The 19,085-nt window shown below is 38.7% G+C and overlaps 1 protein-coding gene across 1 annotated transcript in view; it reads right to left on the bottom strand.

Annotated features, from left to right (window-relative positions):
• Positions 1–13,053, bottom strand: part of snx7.L (sorting nexin 7 L homeolog) — a 40,056-nt gene extending 27,003 nt beyond the window's left edge. Inside the window, exon 1 of the mRNA XM_018258545.2 lies at positions 12,808–13,053. Within this exon, the coding sequence (XP_018114034.1) occupies positions 12,808–12,954 (147 nt within the window). The 5' untranslated portion in view covers positions 12,955–13,053. The remainder of the gene's footprint in view (positions 1–12,807) is intronic.
• Between the last annotated feature and the right edge of the window lie 6,032 nt (positions 13,054–19,085).

The following is a 19,085-nucleotide window of genomic DNA, read 5'->3' as shown; positions in this document are numbered from 1 at the left end:
AACAGGTATTAATTTTTCTGCATATTCTTAGAAAATCTTCCTTCCACTTTTGTAAAATGATGAAAAATACTAAATGGAGTTACTATAGAAACAGCAATGAAACCTCAATTCAACACTTCTAAAGTTGAATGTATAGGACCTTCTAATTAAAGCTTCACTGAGAATCTGAGCTGTCACTGCTTTGCATTGTATAGTGGCACAACAGAACAGGCCTATCAATCACTGCCAAATGAGTCACTGTTGAATCTACCGCAAAATCTAAAAATAAACTTTCCTGCGCTGAATTAAAGTAAAATACAGACAATACCAGAGAGTGGAGTACAGTGTTACTGCCATAACTATGACTATCACTATGACTAGGAGTTTTAAGCACAAGAGTGAAAGAGAGTGCAGACTGGAGATGTGCTGTTTGTTAGACTGCATACTCCCAACTGTCCCAGGCTGGCTCAGCTAAGATATAATAGATCCTTATTGGAGGCAAAACAATGTTATTGGGTTTAATTAATGTTTAAATGATTTTTTAGTAGACAGATTATGGAGATCCAATTTAGAGAAATATCTCTTATCTGGAAAACCCCAGGTCCCAGGCATTCTGGATAATAGGTCCTATATCTGCATCCTGCTTGTGCACGTGTAGGGAAGGCATTGAATTAAATCTATCCAATTTGAAGTGATAATTATGGCATGTCTGGGGTTAATGGAGTTCTTAATGGCCATTTCTGCAGTGATATTTCTGTTACAGGTATAGGCCCTGTTATCTAGAATGCTCGAGACCTGGATCTTCAAAGAATCATGTAAGCATTAAATAAACCCAATAGGATTGGTTTGCCTCCAGTAAGGATTAATTATATCTTATACGGTAAGTCTGGATCAATAACAATATACTGTTCTATTATTACATTGAAAAAGGAAATAATTTTTAAAAATTTGGAATATTTATATAAAATGGAGTCCATGGGAGATGGCCCTTCCTTAATTCGGAGCTTTCTGGATAATGGATACCTGTATAAATGTATACAAAAGCTTGACATTTAATACGGCTGAAAATAATACAGTGCTATAATTGGACCACTTTTATAACAGGTGAAGTATGATTATAAAAAGGGGATAATTATGAGATGGTAAGACCCCTGTCCCTAGAAGGGGAATCCAAGCAATTAAAGTGTGTTCAAAACAATTATTATTTGAGCGCACGCACCCCCTCCCGTGGCCACATGATCCTAGCACCAGCCCCTTAAGACCCTGTGCGAGTGCGCTCTTAAGTACCGGAGCACCCAGTGCCCCTTAGGATGTGGCAGGGCGGCATGCTGCCACTAAAATGTTGCGTCCTAGGCCCAGGCCTTTGTGGCCTCTCCATCTGGAACTGCATTCACTCCAGTCCCAGCTCCAGTGGAGCCACAATAAGTGATGAGTGAACATTTTCTCCAAGGTTCGTCCATAGATTTCAATGCATTTTGCCGAATTTCCGCTGTTTCGGAATCATTTGGCGAAGCTAAACGGGTCAGATTCGCCCATCACTAATGTAATAAGACCGGTACATACATGCGTATGCACTTACATCTTAAGTATTTAAACAGGCAAAAGCAGTTTCACAGAGAAAACATTTTTTGTAAAAGGGCAACATCACCACCTGCTGGCTTTTTCTTGCAGAACAGAATAGAATAAAGACAGCAAACAGGAAGAGATATTTGAAAACTGCAAATAACAGTAAAGGCATAGTGTATTGCTTGTTTAGAAATAATGTCACGATTATTATCACAAGCACAGTGAGAAACTCGTATTGTAATTTAATCACATTACACATCACATAGCATGTTCATGTAAAAATCTATGGGAGTTGCTTTAGCAAGATTCAAGGTATATTTCAAATCAATATGAAAATATTGTAAATGAGGGTTAGAATGTGGCATTGTTGCATTTACATTTTTTACAGGTTTAGTTTTTTGTGTTGTTGACTAACGAATCACTCCTGCCACGTGTTATTACTTTAGAATCTTCCAAGTCCCTGCTAAACAGCAGCTACATTTCTCTAGCAGGGATCTGGTAATATCACACCCCCCCCTTCAACATCGTCCTCATCCCCCCAAGCCATGTAGAAACTATAATACTAGTTTTAGCTTAAAAGCTATGGAAAATATTTTTGCAACTACATTCTTTCATTTACAATAAGTCAGTACCAGAATTACAAGCAGTCCTAGTCTGGCACAGTATATATTAAAACGACCATTGGGGCAGTCACTTGAATAAAATGAATAACATGAAATAATAATTATAATAAAAAACATTTGAAAATATGTTCTATGCCAACTGCCCAAAGTGAAGCTCACAAGACAAGAGGTATGAGTTTATGACTTCTGTCCTGCCTATGAGATGCACAGGTACATAACATTATCATTTTGATATAATGAGATAACCTGGCCCATGAATACGTAATAGGTAAGCTAACTGGTCTACTAAAAACGGAAAGAGTGGGACAGCATTGTTCTGTGAAGGGGCGCACCAAATGCAGAATTTGATTTCTAATTGGATTTGGCTGAATCCTAATCAAATCCTGCATTTGGTGCATATGTAGGGTTTGGGTTTGGTTTCGCTGAATACAAAGTCATGTGACTTTGAAGCTCTGGATAATTGAATGCCAACTTTTTTGCTTATATCTGATGCATGTTTGTAATTATATGAAAAAATTTGGAAATCAAAAAATCTTTGCATTCCTAGTTATTTTCAACAATTCTTCCCTTGTACTAAATAAAAGTTTTACAAACCCAAGGACCCTCGATAGGGGATTGAAACGCATCGATGTCCCAATTTGTTGTGATGAAGTAAAGATTATATTTGCTTCTATCAGTTCTTTGCTGTGAGTGCTTTCTTCCTCTACACTACATATGATTTTCAATGATGCTGGTGGGCGGCATTCTAGCCCTAAAATTTCACCGCCCTAGGTCCAGGCCTTTGTGGCCTAGCAACAAATCCGGGCCTGAAATTATATCCTTATAAATGGTGCTTAGTGATGTAATTGGTTAAAATATAAATAAAGTACCCCCTGTTGCAAAATATGAGAATATTAGAAGTCACCCATAATCTGTATAAAAATACTTGGCCTTTTGTTTTTATGTGGTGATGGAATGCCTGGGTAACTTATAATATCCATATATGCAAGAGGAGTTACTTTATTCTCTCTCTCTTGTCTTGTCTCCTTGACACTAAGCACTTCATTTTTATTGTAACTGTACTTTATAGTTATTTATATTGTATTTTGTTCTTATTTGTATTTATCTTTCTACTAATTCGACTAATTTATTGATCTGCTGTACAGTGCTTCTCAACAAAAAAAATATACATGCATACAGGTAAAAGATCTATTATCCAGAATGCTTGAGACCTGGGGATATCCAGATAAGGGATCTTTCAGTAATTTGGATCACCATACCTTAAGTCTGCTAAAAAATGTAAATATTAAAGAAACCCAATAGGATTGTTTTGCTTGCAATATAGATGTGCACAGCTTAATTACCATCAAGTATAAGGTACTGTTTACAGAGAAAAGGGAAATCATTTTTAAAAATTTTAATTATTTGCTTATAATGGGCTCTATGGGAAATTACCTTCTGTAATTCTGAGCTTTTTTTGGATAACAGGTTTCCGGATAAGGGATAAGTTATACAGGTATAAGTTGATAAAAGAATAGTATATTCTTGTTTTTGTTTTTTTATTGCATTTCCAAAGTATTTTTCTTCTTTTTCTAGTTTATAGCAGCTCTTCTTAGCATAACAAACTGTGTTGGAATTGATATTTACTGCAAATCTCTCCAGACAGTGATGCCATCTGCAGCAAATTAAACATTTGGCAAGTGTTAATTTCTTCAGTTACCTTATTTCAGCACCATTGCTTTAAAGAGAAAATACACTCCAAACACACACACGGTTTTCATGTTCTGCTGATGACATACACTACTAAATATATGTACAACTAGTCATCTGTTTCACAGTCTTAAGGAGAACAGAGGTGCTAAACTGAACCATTAGCAAATCGATTTTGATGAGACTAACGATTTGGAAAATTAATGTGAACATCTGACTGGTTCCTAGGGGCAACTGCACTGGTGCAATTTAAAACCGATGTTCGTAGTAAATTAGACCCTACACATGTCCTTGCTAGCCAACACAATATAGTGTACCGAGGGTTGCTGGGTTAGCTGTTGTAAAATAATAGATGCAAGCCTCTGGGGGTGTGTGTTGAGATTAAGGGCTACCTTGCACACGGTGCGGATACAGGTATGGGGCTGAATTAGGGTTTTTTTGAGAACAGGTTTCAGGATAATGGATCAAATACCTATACCTTATACAGGTATGGGATCAGTTATCCGGAAAGCTCCAAATGACAGGAAGGCCACCTCCCATAGACTCCATTCTAAATTTTCCTAAATTTCCTGTAAGAAGAAGATAGTACCTTGTACTTGATCCAAGCCCATGGGCAGATTTTCATTAAGGCTTGGGAAGGTTAAGCCTTCCCAAAACTGCCTGCAGTCTCTGCTGACACACGGGGAAAAAAAGAGAAGAAAAACAAAATTGTATTTGTATCTTTTACTACTAGTGCAAAGTCTCCAGCTTGGTGTAGGGGACACTACTGGCAGCCTAAATGTCAGGTGGGACTGTAACTACTGTGAGTTTGCATATTTTACAATCCATAGCAACTATATTATCCTTCTTCTGCTACAGCTTTGGTGTGTAACTTTAATCTTAAAGTCTGGTACTGCTGCTGGTAATCTGATTGGCTGGATGAAACTTGCACCTCCCTCCAGCCAATCCAGTTTCTGCTCTATGTTCTGGCACCTAAACTTTGTTGGCAAGTGCAGCAGCGTTGAAGGTATAGCAAAGATGAAAGGAAGTACCTGAGGTCAGCAATGAATAAAATATCCATGTATACATTAACCGACCTCCCCCCCCCCAACAGTTCTGTCCCTGTGCAACAACCTAATGACTTCCATCAGTTCCCATCCCCTGCCATCTTAAACAGCCTTTAGACTAGCAGGTCAGTAAGCAGGGGTGTTTTTGTAAAAATAGAACATAATGGTGGAGAGGAGTCATGGTGGGTAGGGTAGATAAAAAGTGCAGAGGAAAAGAAAAGTGTTATAGTAGAGGAAGAAATTGGGTCAGAGTAGGAGACATAGGAGACAATCTGAAAACAGAGAAAGGGAGAGCAATTAATGTAGAGAATTTGGAACTGAGGGAGTAAATTAAGGAAAGTTTGCTGATAACCTGGCAGATGTAAGAGGAGTGGAAAAAGCAAACTTGAAATATAAGAATGAATAAGAGTTACTGGGATGTGAAAAATAATTTAAAAAAGCCAGAAAGAGCAAAAAAAATAAGAAAAAGAGGCCAGGGGGAAAGTGGAGGAAAGCAAATAACAGGGGCAGAAAGAAAGGAGCACAAAATAGAATGTGTGTGGAGTTCAAAAATGTTTGTACATCTGTAAATGATATGTTTGTGGGCCTGTGCCTAACAGTGCCTGTGTTGGTAGGACAACAGTTCTACAGTGGTCATTCTGTGCCTAAGCTGACAGCATTGTGCTGCCACAATCTACTGCCCTAAGTGTATAATATACTTATTATAAATTATAATATTTAAATGTGCTCAGGGCAGTACCCACTTACTGTACAAGCAGTATACTACACCAGACTATCTCAAAACCAAAGTAAAGTTAATTTAGTCTTATTTATTTAGGACTTTTATACTGCAAAGTTCCATCACTTTATACTTTTCAGATCACAGGATTAAAAATTAGCTAAGGCAATGGCAAACGGGACCTTTTGTTGCAGATTGTAGTTTGTAGCTAACGCAGCAGACAAAATATCCCTTACTATCAGCAGTAATGGAAATCATGCTGGAAAGACATACACATCACTAAAGTAGCCTGAAATATGATTTCCTAACAGCAATTAACATTACTGCCAGTGGAAAGGAAACTAGGTATGGTTCATCACCTACACTAGTACAGGTTTGTTATGGCCAATAAATCGTCTTGTTCACCCATTGTGTACAATGCGAAAAAAAGAGGCTTTAGGGCACTCAGTGGAAAACTACAGATAAATCAGACCAAAAACATAGATTTAAAATTTAGAAAAAATCTTTTATTAAACAATCATCTCGAGCCTTATGTGTTTCGTGTCATTAGGATTGTCCGCCTCCTTAAGCAGAGGGCCTGGGGCAGGAGCACCTGGGCCATGATTCTACCTTGGTGAGTTCTATCACGTTAAGAGGATATGCTTAGGACATATATTTGTGCATTCACCCATTTTGTGCTTTGTTACCCACAACAAGTGAGGGACTGGTACTTAAGTTACTAACCACATATGCTCTGTATTAAAACTTTCAAAGCAGTCAAATTCACTAGAGCAATACAGGGTCAGGCAATAGAAATAGAAAGGCCAAATTAACAAAGTACAGGTATGGTATCAGTTATTTGGAAACCCATTATCCAGAAAGCTCCAAATTACGGAATAGCTGTCTTCCATAGGCTCCAGTTTATCCAAATAATACAATTTTTGAAAACATATTTCCCTTTTCTCTATAATAATTAAACAGTACATTGTACTTGATCCAAACTAATACATAATTAAACCTTATTGGATTTAAAACCATTCTATTAGGTTTATTTAATGTTTACATGATTTTCTAGTAGATTTAAAGTATGAAGATCCAAATTACGTAAAGATCCATTATCAAGAAAACACCAGGTCCCGAGCATTCTGGATAATAGGTCCCATACCTGTAGTAGTGGGAGATAAACAAGGAAAAAGAAACAAGGTCAAAGATGAAGTTGATTAATGGAATCCAATAAAGGCACTCAAAAGCACAATAACTAACCATACACCCTCCTATGTTTATAGTCCTCAAAGTGTTTACACAATTATGTTTGTTTTAAATTAGTCAAATCAGATTTATGCTTAACTAAAACTTGCTTTGCTTGTTTAGCAAGCTTGTTTACACGATATGGCCACCTTGTGGTAGTGATATTGGGCCAATCTAATTGTTTGGGCCTGAGCAAATACACAATGCTGTAAGTCTTGTCCATATTGGATTATGAAACCTGATTTTTAGCCAGATATATATCAGATAGGACACTGTATAGGGCCCATACACTGCCAGATAAACTGCAGGCTCTGTCTGAAGGGGCTGAATGGACAGCTAAAATCTGCCTGTGTATGGCCAGTTTAAATCTCATTCCTAAAAGCCAGAAATTGATTCCACCTCTGTGAAACCACCTAAATGATAAGGTCAAAGCAAAACAAGGTAAGCCATTTTACCTGGGTTTTTGTGGCCAATAGCTGGAATATTGTTGATCCTAGCAAACCAGGATGCGTTTTTGCCAGTGGTAGCTGGAGAGGTTCAAGACTTTTTTTTCTTGAAATCCGAATGTTCATGATATACCTTAATAGTAGCAGCTACCTCTTTTCCGAGGCCATCCTTAACCTGTACCAGAAACCCATCTACAACCATCTCTCGTTAGAGTGCACTTGTACTTTTGCAAAACATTGATAACTCCTTTTATTTGTACCTAAACCAGCCATCACCATTACTAGCCTCATCTGCTTATGTACAGTTAGGCCCATAAATATTTGGTCAGAGGCAACTTTTTTCTAAATTTGGTTCTGTACATTACCACAATGAATTTTAAATGAAACAACTCAGATGCAGTTAAACTGCAGACTTTCAGCTTTAATTCAGTTGGTTAAACAAACAGATTGCATAAAAATGTTTTTTTTAACACAATCCCTTCATTTCAGGGGTTCAAAAGTAATTGGACCAGGGGCTAAAAAGTAATTGGGCACGGACTCAAAGGCTATTTTATGGGCAGTTGTGGGCAATTCCTTTGTTATGGCATTATCAATGAAGCATATAAAAGCTCTGGAGTAGATTTGAGGGGGGTGCTTGTATGTGGAAGATTTTGCTGTGAACAAACCACAACATGCGGTCAAAAGAGCTCTCCATGCAGGTGAAACAAACCATCCTTAAGCTGCAGAGACAGAAAAAAACCCATCCGAGAAATTGCTACAATATTAGGAGTGGCAAAATCTACAGTTTGGTACATCCAGAGAAAGAAAGAAAGTACTGGTGAACTCAGCAATGTAAAAAGACCTGGACGTCACGGAAGACAACAGTGGTGGATGATACAGAATCATTTCCATGGTGAAGAGAAACCCCTTCACAAGAGCCAAACAAGTGAACAACACTCTCCAGGAGGTAGGTGTATCGATATCCAAGTCTACCATAAAGAGAAGACTGCGTGAAAGTAAATACAGAGAGTGCACTGCAAGGTGCAAGCCACTCATAAGCATCAAGAATACAAAGGCTAGAATGGACATTTGCTCAAAAACATCTAAAAAAGCCAACACAGTTCTGGAAAAACATTCTTTGGATAGATGAAACCAAGATCAACCTCTACCAGAATGATGACAAGAAAAAAGTATGGAGAAGGCGTGGAACAGCTCATGATCCAAAGCATACCACATCATCTGTAAAACATGGTGGAGGCAGTGTGATGGTTTGGGTGTGCATGGCTGCCAGTGGCACTGGGACACTAGTGTTTATCCATTATGTGAAACAGGACAGAAGCAGCTGAATGAATTCTGAGGTGTTCAGAGACACGGTCTGCTTAAATCCAGCTAAATGCAGTGAAATTGATTGGGAGGAATTTCATAATACAGATCGACAATGACCCAAAACATAAAGCCAAAGCAACTCAGGAGTTTATTAAAGCAAAGAAGTGGAATATTCTTGAATGGCCAAGTCAGTCACCTGATCTGACCCCAATTGAGCTGCATTTCACTTGTTGAAGACAGAAAGAACCACAAACAAACAGCAACTGAAAGCCATTGCAGTAATGCAGTAAAGGCCTGGAAGAGCATTAAAAATAGGAAACTCAGAATATGGTGATGTCCATGAGTTCAAGACTGTCATTGCAAAGGATTTTCAACCAATTATTAGAAATGAAAATTTTATTTTCAGTTTTTGTAATTTGTCCAATTACTTGTGAGCCCCTGAAATGAAGTGATTGTGTTAAAAAAGGTTTTAGTTCCTCACATTATGCAATCTTTTTGTTCAATCCACTGAATTAAAGATGAAAGTCTGCAGTTCAACTGCATCTGAGTTGTATAATTTAAAATTAATTGTGGTAATGTACAGAACCAAAATTAGAAAAAAGTTGTCTCTGTCCAAATATTTATGGGCCTAACTGTATATAGCAAGTTATGCAGTGTTACAATAATGTACAACAAGAAACTCAATATATTTGAACAAACAAGGGTTACAAAATAACAATAGAATCTGTACCAGAGGAATGCTTTTTATTTAGTGCATAGCAAATGTTAAGGAGCTAAAGCTAAAAGCATAAGAGCTCTAACCACAAAACCTATAATTATGTGCTTCCACGTACTGGCACTTGGCAATGCTTCACAAAACTCAGAAGCTTACAAGGCATTCAGTAAAACGGACAGCTCATTTTCTTTCCTGTCATATCAGCAGAAAGTAAACTTTGGAACGGATGTTCGAAGACTTCAGTGCAAAGTACAGTTCCTTAACAATCCGCATATGCTTACAATGCAGTCTTAGAACAACATATAAATAGATATATGGATTAAAAAATAAATTAAAAAATAGATATAGTCAACAGCCTATGGGATCATCATGAAGATGTTCCAAGCCAGGAATTCAATGAAGTCATTTCATTGGGCCAATGCATTCTTATCCTAAGAAAAAAAAGCATTGGCACAAGGGAAAAACTGGGGGGGGGGGTTAACATTTAGCCTTTCCAGGTCCTTTAATATCTACAACTGGATGGTATTTTCATTTGCACGTTGGAAATAGGCAGAATGGAAAAAGCTAATAATTCGAAAAGCAAATTGCAGAAACCAGCTCTCCTCCAGCCAAGACTCCATATTCAAAAATACTTCACATGTTTCTGTTATCTCGATTTTTCTCAGGTCTCTTAAAGAAAATGTCAAACCAAATAAAAGAAAACAGAATTCAAAGCAACTTTGCAACATACATTCATTAAAAATTTTCTATGGTTTTTAAGTTATTTGTATTGCTCGAAAGCTTTTGTCCCAGTTTATTCTCTGACCGGATGGCTTGACTGTTGTTACAATGTAAAACAAGCAGCTGATTAACAGACCTGTCTTTGCTGGGGAAGGAAGACTTTTGCAACATTGTTTAAAAAGTAACAACCAGGAGTTAAGCAAATACTGCTTTCAATAGCAACTGTTTTTGCTATTTATTAAAATGTACTGACATTTTTTAATAGAAATAATGTAATTAGAAATATATATTAGAAGGTTGCTTACAAGTATGTTTTTTTTAGGCATAGGCACATTTTTATTTTGGGGGTGACTTGTCCTTTAAAAGGATGTTTACTTTTAGTGTGTTACAATTAATCATCATTATTTTGTATGATATTTTCTGCTCTCATTCTGCCTATATTCATCCTGCAACTGAAAATGCTATCAGGTTATGGGGGTCAAACAATTTTTTTTTTTTTTTTTTTACTGATTTTTTACTGATTTTCCAAAATCTAAATTTAAAGTTTAATGTGTCAGTTTCAGTCTGGCAGCTCAGTAATTCAGGTGCAGATTCTTAAAGGATACGGTCATGGGAAAAACTTTTTTTTTCATCACTTCATTTCCTATAAATTTAGAACAGTTTACAAGGCCGGCTACCCCCCTCCCCAGAGCTGCTTTAGAAGGTGAAAAATTACACTTTACATAAAAAAAAAAACAAAATCACATGTTTAATAAACCCAATTACATTGTTTGGCTTTATACTACCTGAGTTATGAAGTACAAGGTACTTCAGTATTATTATAGAGAAAAAAAGAAAAATGTAAAACATTTGATTGTTTGCTTAAAATGCACTCTACGTGTCTTCCTGTAATTCAGAGCTTTCTGGATAAAAGATGACAAACTTGTAGTTTTAAACCTACGTCCATATCGGATGTACAAATTCAGAGCTCTGTGACAGGTTGGCGGCCACACAGTTTGGCAACACGACATCTGGTGTAAGACTCCCTGTTGGTCCAGGAGCTTATACACCTGAAACCAGATCTGTTTCCAGTCTGCATGATGCATTGTGATGGCCACAAGTGAGAACCTGTTAAATTTAGCGGCACGGTTATACAACATAGTTGGGGTGGGCTAAACACTTAAAAAAGTGGAGGCTGGGAAGTTTAATTTCCCTTTAATATATAGTGTAGGTTGTTTATCAAAGTGCTCTTTGTTTACAGTGAAACCTCAAGTTTACATACAGTGATTTTAAAGTTGTCCTCACTCAACCTCTATTCTCCTAGTCTCTATTCTTTACATACTGGAATCTATTATTCCATCTTTTTAGCCTCTTTGTTCTCAAACAAATAGGAAATGGCCATGAAATTGGTCAAATCTTTAGCAGCACAAGGGCCCCCTGACACCTGGGTCCACCGGGAGTTTTCCTGGTATCCCGGTGGGCCAGTCCAAAACTGCCCATCAATATATAATGCATTTTCCTGACTTACGCCATTCGGTGCCCAGAAAAGCATAAAATGGGGGTTGAACTGTATGTGCATTAAATACATTTTATATATAAGAGAAAGAAAAGCATTACACGTTGTTACACTCTTGCCACTGATCTGCCAGCTTCTTGAACTATCACAAAGGTCACACAAGTGGGTGTGCATCACTTAGATGATAGCAGTTATTGTTTCTGCTGGTGTCCGCACTGAACAACATCCATTTCCAAGCAAGTTATGTTACGGAGGTATCTAAGGCCTCACTGCATTGTAACAAAGTAAGTTAGGTTGAAAAAAGACACACGCCCATCAAGTTCAACCTTTTAACTCTATTTTTATCCTGCCTAATTGCTAGTTGATCTAGACCAGTGATCCCCAACCAGTGGCTTGTGAGCGACATGTTGCTCTCCAACCCCTTAGATGTTGCTCCCAGTGGACTCAAAGCAGGTGCACATTTTTAAATTCCCGGCTTGGAGGTAAGTTTTAGTTGCATTAAAAACCAGGTTTATGGCCCAACAGAGCCTCCCGTAGGCTGTCAATCCACATAGAGAAACTGAATAGCCAATCATATCCTTATTTGGCACACCCCAGGATGTTTTTTTCATTTTGTATTGCTCCCCAACTCTTTATATGTGAATGTGGCTCATGGGTAAAAAAAAAAAAAAAGGTTGGGGGAAGGCAAAAAACCCCATCTGAAGCCTCTCCAATTTGCCTCAGAGGGTGAAGAATCTGTGCCATTTGTAAATACATGTAATAATTAGTATTAATTGCAATGATTCGTCCAATGTGTCCTATTAGAATGAGGACTGGGGTGGGTACACAGCAATAACATCACAATAAAGCCTGTCTTTGATAAGAGCTTTTCAGCTGAGCAATACAATATAATGGTAGTAAAACAGTCTGATCCCCGGGCTCCACGCACAAAAGCAGATCCATGAAAATCCGCTGCTTGTACATAACGAGACAATGGTTTCGCCCCTCGCTCAATGGGAGATTCCAGAGCATTTCAACGCTGCCACTGAGCCTAGGGAAGAATACTCACACCCCTTGCCCCGCTGCTGCCTTTCCTAGCACTTGTAACCAGAGTCCATTGAAAGAGAGACGGAAAACTTGCTCAGTTGTACTTTTTTTGTTTGTTGCAGAACTACAATTCCCAGAATCCTCGCTCAAACATAACCAGGCTTGGGAAATGTATTTCTTAAACAGCGGAAGGAACACGGCTTTGAATAAGAGAACTTTGTGACAGTGCAAGCTCATTGCAGGCAACAATACCTTACTAAACACCTCCAGATCATCATCGTCTTCATCAAACTGCAGCGCGCCCGGAGACAGGGGCAGCGGACTTAAAAGGGAGCTGTGCCCCGAAGTCAGACACCCGGGAGACCCCGATACATAGTTGGACCCTGACTCAGGCTCCATCTCTGGCTTTGGTGCTGCTGTGCCCCCGTTGGATGACAGGCGGGCGGCGCAACACCCTCTTTTAGCCCGCCCAGGCTGCTGCAAATGCTCTCACTGCGCAGAAGCGGAAGTAACTTTTATAAAGCTTTGATTGTGTGGCAGAGGATCTCAAGTGTTAAATAAAAAGTGGACTTTGCTCTGAAATGTGAAAGGCATTCGCCTCTTATATAAAACAGCTTCTTAGGAAGAGTATCACTAAACTGAGATCAAGGAGAAACCGCTCCAATTGCTGGCTGTCTCATAACCGGGTGCAGATGTTCTTGGACTACAGCTCCCAGCAACCTTCAACATATAATAAAGAGCGATTTGCATGCTGGGAGTTGTAGTCTGTAAGCGTCTGAGGCTCCATGGTTAGGAACAGGGTAACGCAAAAAGAGGATGCAGCAACTGAGCGGATGTTCTATATGGTTTTAGCTGTTTAAAACCTTATTACACGGTCCCTGTTTCTTTTTGGCCTACAAAGAAGGTGACCTATGTGTGTGCTAGGGTTGCCAGTTTTTCTAAGGCCTGGTTGGGTCTCAACTTTCTGTTTCAGCCTTGTGAAACCTGAACAATGATCTGGCCAATAAATGAAAACCAATTAAGTGCCAAGATACTCACCTTGACATGGCTTAGTCATTATCAAGCGCAGTTCAGTTCTTGTTATTACAGAAACATAGATAAGCAAATCAATCAAAAATAGTTTGTCTAAATGAGCATTGCTGTATTTCAAAGCTTTCTAAATAACTGAGGGGATAGATCCCCTACCTGTACTTAAAGGATTGGACTTATTTATTGGGCAGAATAGCTAGAGGTAGGGTTTCCAGCCATGTGGGTTTTCAACTGGAGTTGGTCAAAGGGCTGTCCATTCAAAACTTTCTGTTAGTGATGTGCGGGTCCGGGTTTTCCCCCACCCACCGATGACGTCACACAATGGGCGGGGCAAGCAGGCAATGTCCGAAGCCGGCATTTGAAGGTGGCGGATGGGGAGAGCAGGTATGGTTACCCATGGCCGGGGCCGGTATTACAAATTTACCGGCAATGTAGCTGCCGGTAAATTTGTAATACCATTAAAAGGAGCCCTCGGCCTGCCCCCAATCCCCTGGAACTTACCTTAACTTTTACTTCTTCTAGCGACTGTGGCGTGACCCCGCCCCTTTTGACGTCACGACCCGCCACTTTGTGACCCCGCCCCCAGCAGCCGGTAATACATTTTAAAAAAGGTGGCAACCCTAAGAGCAGGAGAAGAGCTCAACCCGCACCCGCCCGCCACCCGCGCAGAGCAGTGCGAGGTCAACCCAAACCCGCCCGACCAGCAGGTAAACCAGCGGGTCCCGTTGGTATCAGGTCGGCCCACACATCACTACTTTCTGTCACATTTAAAACATTGCAAAAATTGGACAGAAATCCAGCCAGTCACGGAATAACTTTGACCTGGCATCATAACTCCACAACATCATCATCATGCCCACCCAAACATCACTGCTACACCCCAATGCTATCTGCCCTGCCCCCTTTGTCCAGGTTTAGCCACCGGCAAAGGTTGCAACCCTAGTGTGTCCCAATGATCCAAAATAATCCCAAATAAACAAACTATATATACACCATTGTACCTTCAACTTTATTAGATCAGAAATTACAATGGAACGTTCACTGCCAACTTCAAGATGCAATTTTTTAATTAGGTCAATAGTTTGGTTTGCAGATTCTGCCATGAAAGCCTAATGGAAAAGATACATTTATATTTTAGGTTATAGGCAGAATAAAAAGGCAAATGAAAACAAAGAAGACCAATTGCAATGAGTAGTGTCTACCTATCAAAAGTTAGTTCAGAAGGCTTCTAGAATGAGTTCAGCAAGGAGATGCGCAGAAGACTAACTTGGAACCTGCCTGGCAACTGTTTCCTTAACTGAAGTTTTATACTGCTAATATAAACTTGAGGACAGCTCTATTTTGTTCTGGCCAGCTGTCTGGCTGGGCAGCCTCCAGAATAGAGAACATGTCTCCTAAAGCTTCTCTGCACAGTTGTATCACTCTTACATTGTAACTCAAGTTGAAGAAAGACATACATTGGGGGTCATTTATAAAGTTTGCGCAGCGCATATTTATTCGCAAATGCATGTATTGCCCATGCTTTTTCCTGAATGCTAAAATATTGCACTGCTGTGCCCATCTTTCCAGTTTTTGCGAATTCGCATTCTGCATAAATTTTTGCAAATGACGCGCAAATGAGGCGGTTTTTGTGTGAGTGTGCTCAGTGTGCGAAGTTGTTGTGCGTGAAAATAGTATTGACAGTAACTTAAATTCACAATTTGCAAAACTGTTTTGCGAGTATTTTCTCCGCCACCAGTTGTGACATAACTCAGACGCAGAGTATTCACGATTTGCATTTTTCGCCATATTTATAAATCTCTTATGGACATTCGCAGTGTGAAAAAAAAATCGCAATTCTGTTTCCACACCACTCTTATCCAGTTTTATAAATATAACCTTACGCAGGGCAAATATTTTCACTGTGCAAATCATTCCGCCTTGCACAAAGTTTATAAATGAGCCCCACTGAGTTAAATATTTTGGGCCAGATTCAAATCAACGAGAAAACACTATTTTATGATTAATCACGTGAAAACGTCAACATGTAATTAGAGCAGAAAAAAAATCTTTCTCATAATTCAGTTGCACTTTTTCCCAATAGACGTCAATAGAGTTTTAATGTGATAAACACTAAGCTATGTTTTTGTCATTGAACATATGTCTTTATGGGAAAATCTGGAGTTAAAGAAAGAGAAAGGGTTTCTTGTCTAACTTAATCTTGCCCGTTATATTTAAATAAACATGCTTACTGCTAATTGATCAAGATTTGTGGTATAATGGTGTCCTGTCTGTCATTTAACATTAATATTGGCATTCGTCAGCTATTTACGCAACTCCCTAAGGGAATCCATGGGTTAGTCAATTCCATGGTACCTTGTGTGAGTATGTACTCTTGCACATAATTCATTAGAATAGATGGGACAGGCGTATTTGTGAGTGATGACAATGTATTTTAAATTCTGCACCCATTTTATTACTTTGAGGCTTGGAAAGAAATGGAAAGCACTATAGTCTGTCTGCTCATAAGAACCATTATCAAATCCCTTAAAGGGTAAGATAAAGACATTCACCCCCCCCCCTGACCTTTTCTTATTGTGAAGTGATGGATTCCTTCTAATTTCCAGAGAATTTGTACACCAGCCACTATTCCCCGAATCCTCCACTTCATAACTCAACAAGGGAGGGTTTGAATGACTTTGTGAGCTTAAGAAGAGTGGGAAAATGATTCTTACATGTTGCAGACTATCTTAGTTTCTTTCAATGTGTGGAATCCGTAATGTGTGTGTAAAAAAATACTTTTATGTTTGTATCTGGAAGTTCAGATAGTGTTTATGCACATTTTCTAATGAGGCCGACTGAATTTCGCTTTACCCTGGGGCAAAGATATCAGATATACTTGAGATACATGTTTCAGTTGCTGTGTTGCTGTTAAACAGTTGAATAGCTTGTTTCAACATGAGCTCAATGAATAGGGCTTGAGCTGAACATACTTTTTTGCCTATAGTTTTAATTAAGAAATATCTACAGTTGTTGTTATTTCTTGCACTAAATAAGAAAATGAAAGCACTTTGACACTTTCTGTCCCTTCCAGGTCTGACAAGCGGAGGAGAAGCTGATAACACTAATTACCAGTGCACTGAGAAGCCCTCTGATAATGAGCTGCACAATGGCAGCAGGCTAAGCAAGGGTAGGGGGTTGAGTGTTCAAAGGCAGATAAAGAGCTCTGAACAAATTACCTTGGTTATTGTGAGTGTATGTGTGTGTGTTGGGGGGGGGGGGTGTTTTAGGTGTATACTGACCTATCTATAACCTGAATTGTCCAGTTGTTCCAAAGCCATCCAGTGAGTGTAGCATGATGTTAGCTCATGTAACTTCACTACTTGCTGGGGAATATTGCATGCCTGCCATACGTAACCCACAGGATATCTTCCTTGCAGACCTTGGAACATGCATCATATTTGGTGGTTGTTCAAAATGATTCTATTTGGAAATTACAGATCTATTTTTAGAACATTCTAAATTCTAAACGTTGTGATTTTTATAGCCTTAAGCTATAGGAGGGCATGGACTCTGCTGGATCATTGAACAATCTTGCACAGTTTTGTGGTCGCTGCTTTTTTAGGGCATTCATTAAAATCTGGCCAAAAAGTGTCTGTAATTAAGTCCTTAAGTAACATTAAAAGAAAACCAGTGACACTGTTCGATGAGGCTAAGGGGGTCCAACTACCTATAATGTTTATTTTCTAAGCAATAGTGAAGCACTGAAATCAACATGGAATAATAACTTCCAGTGCTACTTTCCTATGTTGTTCCTTTGCATGCATCTAGCATAGTATTGCCATTGCTTATAGCAATGCAAATGATGCTCGAAATGTAATGATGCATTGTTTTGTGGGTACCAGTAACTATACTGGAATTCTAGGAAAACAGAATTGTCCTTCTGTCTAAGGGAGTGTACATTACTAAAAGCTTTTTTTAACACTTAAGATAGCTAGCTAGCTGAATCTTGCAATTAAAAAGATCCCTTATGCCATATTCAGTTCTACCATTGTCAAAAATGGCCCACAAAAAATTGCATGTGACTCTGTATATGTGTGACTGTGTGTATGCAATCACCTCTTATGCCCCATCCCCGTATATAAGTAAAATGCAACATACATTTATTATCTACAACCCATATAGCTGGTAGCTGTTGTACCCCCCCCAGATTATTTCTCAAGTTTTTAATTTTTTAAAATGTATTTGTCAGCTAAAAGTCTAGAATATAGTGGTGCGAAGTGCAAGTTTAAGCGCAATTGGCATGTTTTTCTCTCAATATTCCAGTTCATTTGCAGATGCCAGAGGGAAATATGCCTGATGCAATTAAGGGTGATGTATCAAAGTTGACACAGTTTCACTTGCATCTTGACACTAGTAATGGGCAAATTTGTCCCGTTTTGCCACGAATTTCGTGAATTTCCCACGAAATCTGCAAAAATGTCAAAAAATTCACAAAATGGCGATTTTGACATCGGCAACAATTCACCGGAGTCAAAGTTGACGCCAGCACCCATTAAAGTCAATGAGCGTCTGAACCATCACCTGCGTCAAAATTTCAACGACGCCAGCGAATTTTCACCTGCGAATTTTCGCAAATTTATTCTCCAGCGGCAAAACACGCAAATTCGCCGCAAATTCGCGCCTGCCAAATAAATTTGCCCATCACTACTTGACACGAATCGGATAAAAAATATTATATTATTTGAAGGTCCATTGGTAGATGTCACACAGTATCATAATCCTAAACTATCTAAAAGTATGTGTCATTTACATTCCTTGTGTGTTCTACCTGTCGCCTTTTGTGTCCACACCGACTCATTTGTTCTTTTTCACATTCTGATTCAAAATCAGAATGTTATAATCTGTGTATCAATAAAATGTAAAGCTTCTCCTGATAATATCTCTTAACATTCATCTTCTCCCCATGATGCTTGACTGCAAAGTGAAATCTCTTTTGCTTTGCATTCTTATAAAAGCACATGGCAATGCCAAAGGTTTATAACACAGGAGAATTCAAATTCAAATTTCCAAGGCTAAGAAACATGAATAGTACATAAATAGCCACTTTCCACTAGACCCACAGTATTCTGAAGATTCAGACAGCACACAAAGATTATTCTTAAAAATGTCTTTATTTAAACTACATGTGTGGACGGACTAACCAGCTATCATCCTTTAGTTATACAATGATATCAATTGTGCATTTTTTTTAAAATTATAGCATCTTTGCAATGCTATGAATTCTACAGTTATGCTGTCTAAGTGTTTCCATAAAATGGGATAATTATCCAGAAAATTACATTACAGATTCATGACTCGCCTTGTATATCAATTATGACGTTACACTATCTATAGAACCCTGGTATAAACACTGGGCCATAAAATTCCAAGGCTGTGGCACATGGCCTCATAATAGCTGTAGACAAACAAAAGAGGTCCTCTGCACTCAACCCATTATTAATATATTTAGGACATAGAGA

Source organism: Xenopus laevis, chromosome 4L (genome assembly GCF_017654675.1).
Source record: "Xenopus laevis strain J_2021 chromosome 4L, Xenopus_laevis_v10.1, whole genome shotgun sequence".
Taxonomy (NCBI): domain Eukaryota; kingdom Metazoa; phylum Chordata; class Amphibia; order Anura; family Pipidae; genus Xenopus; species Xenopus laevis.
Note: the sequence above shows the minus strand (reverse complement) of the source record. Positions and strands in the feature narration are given on the sequence as shown.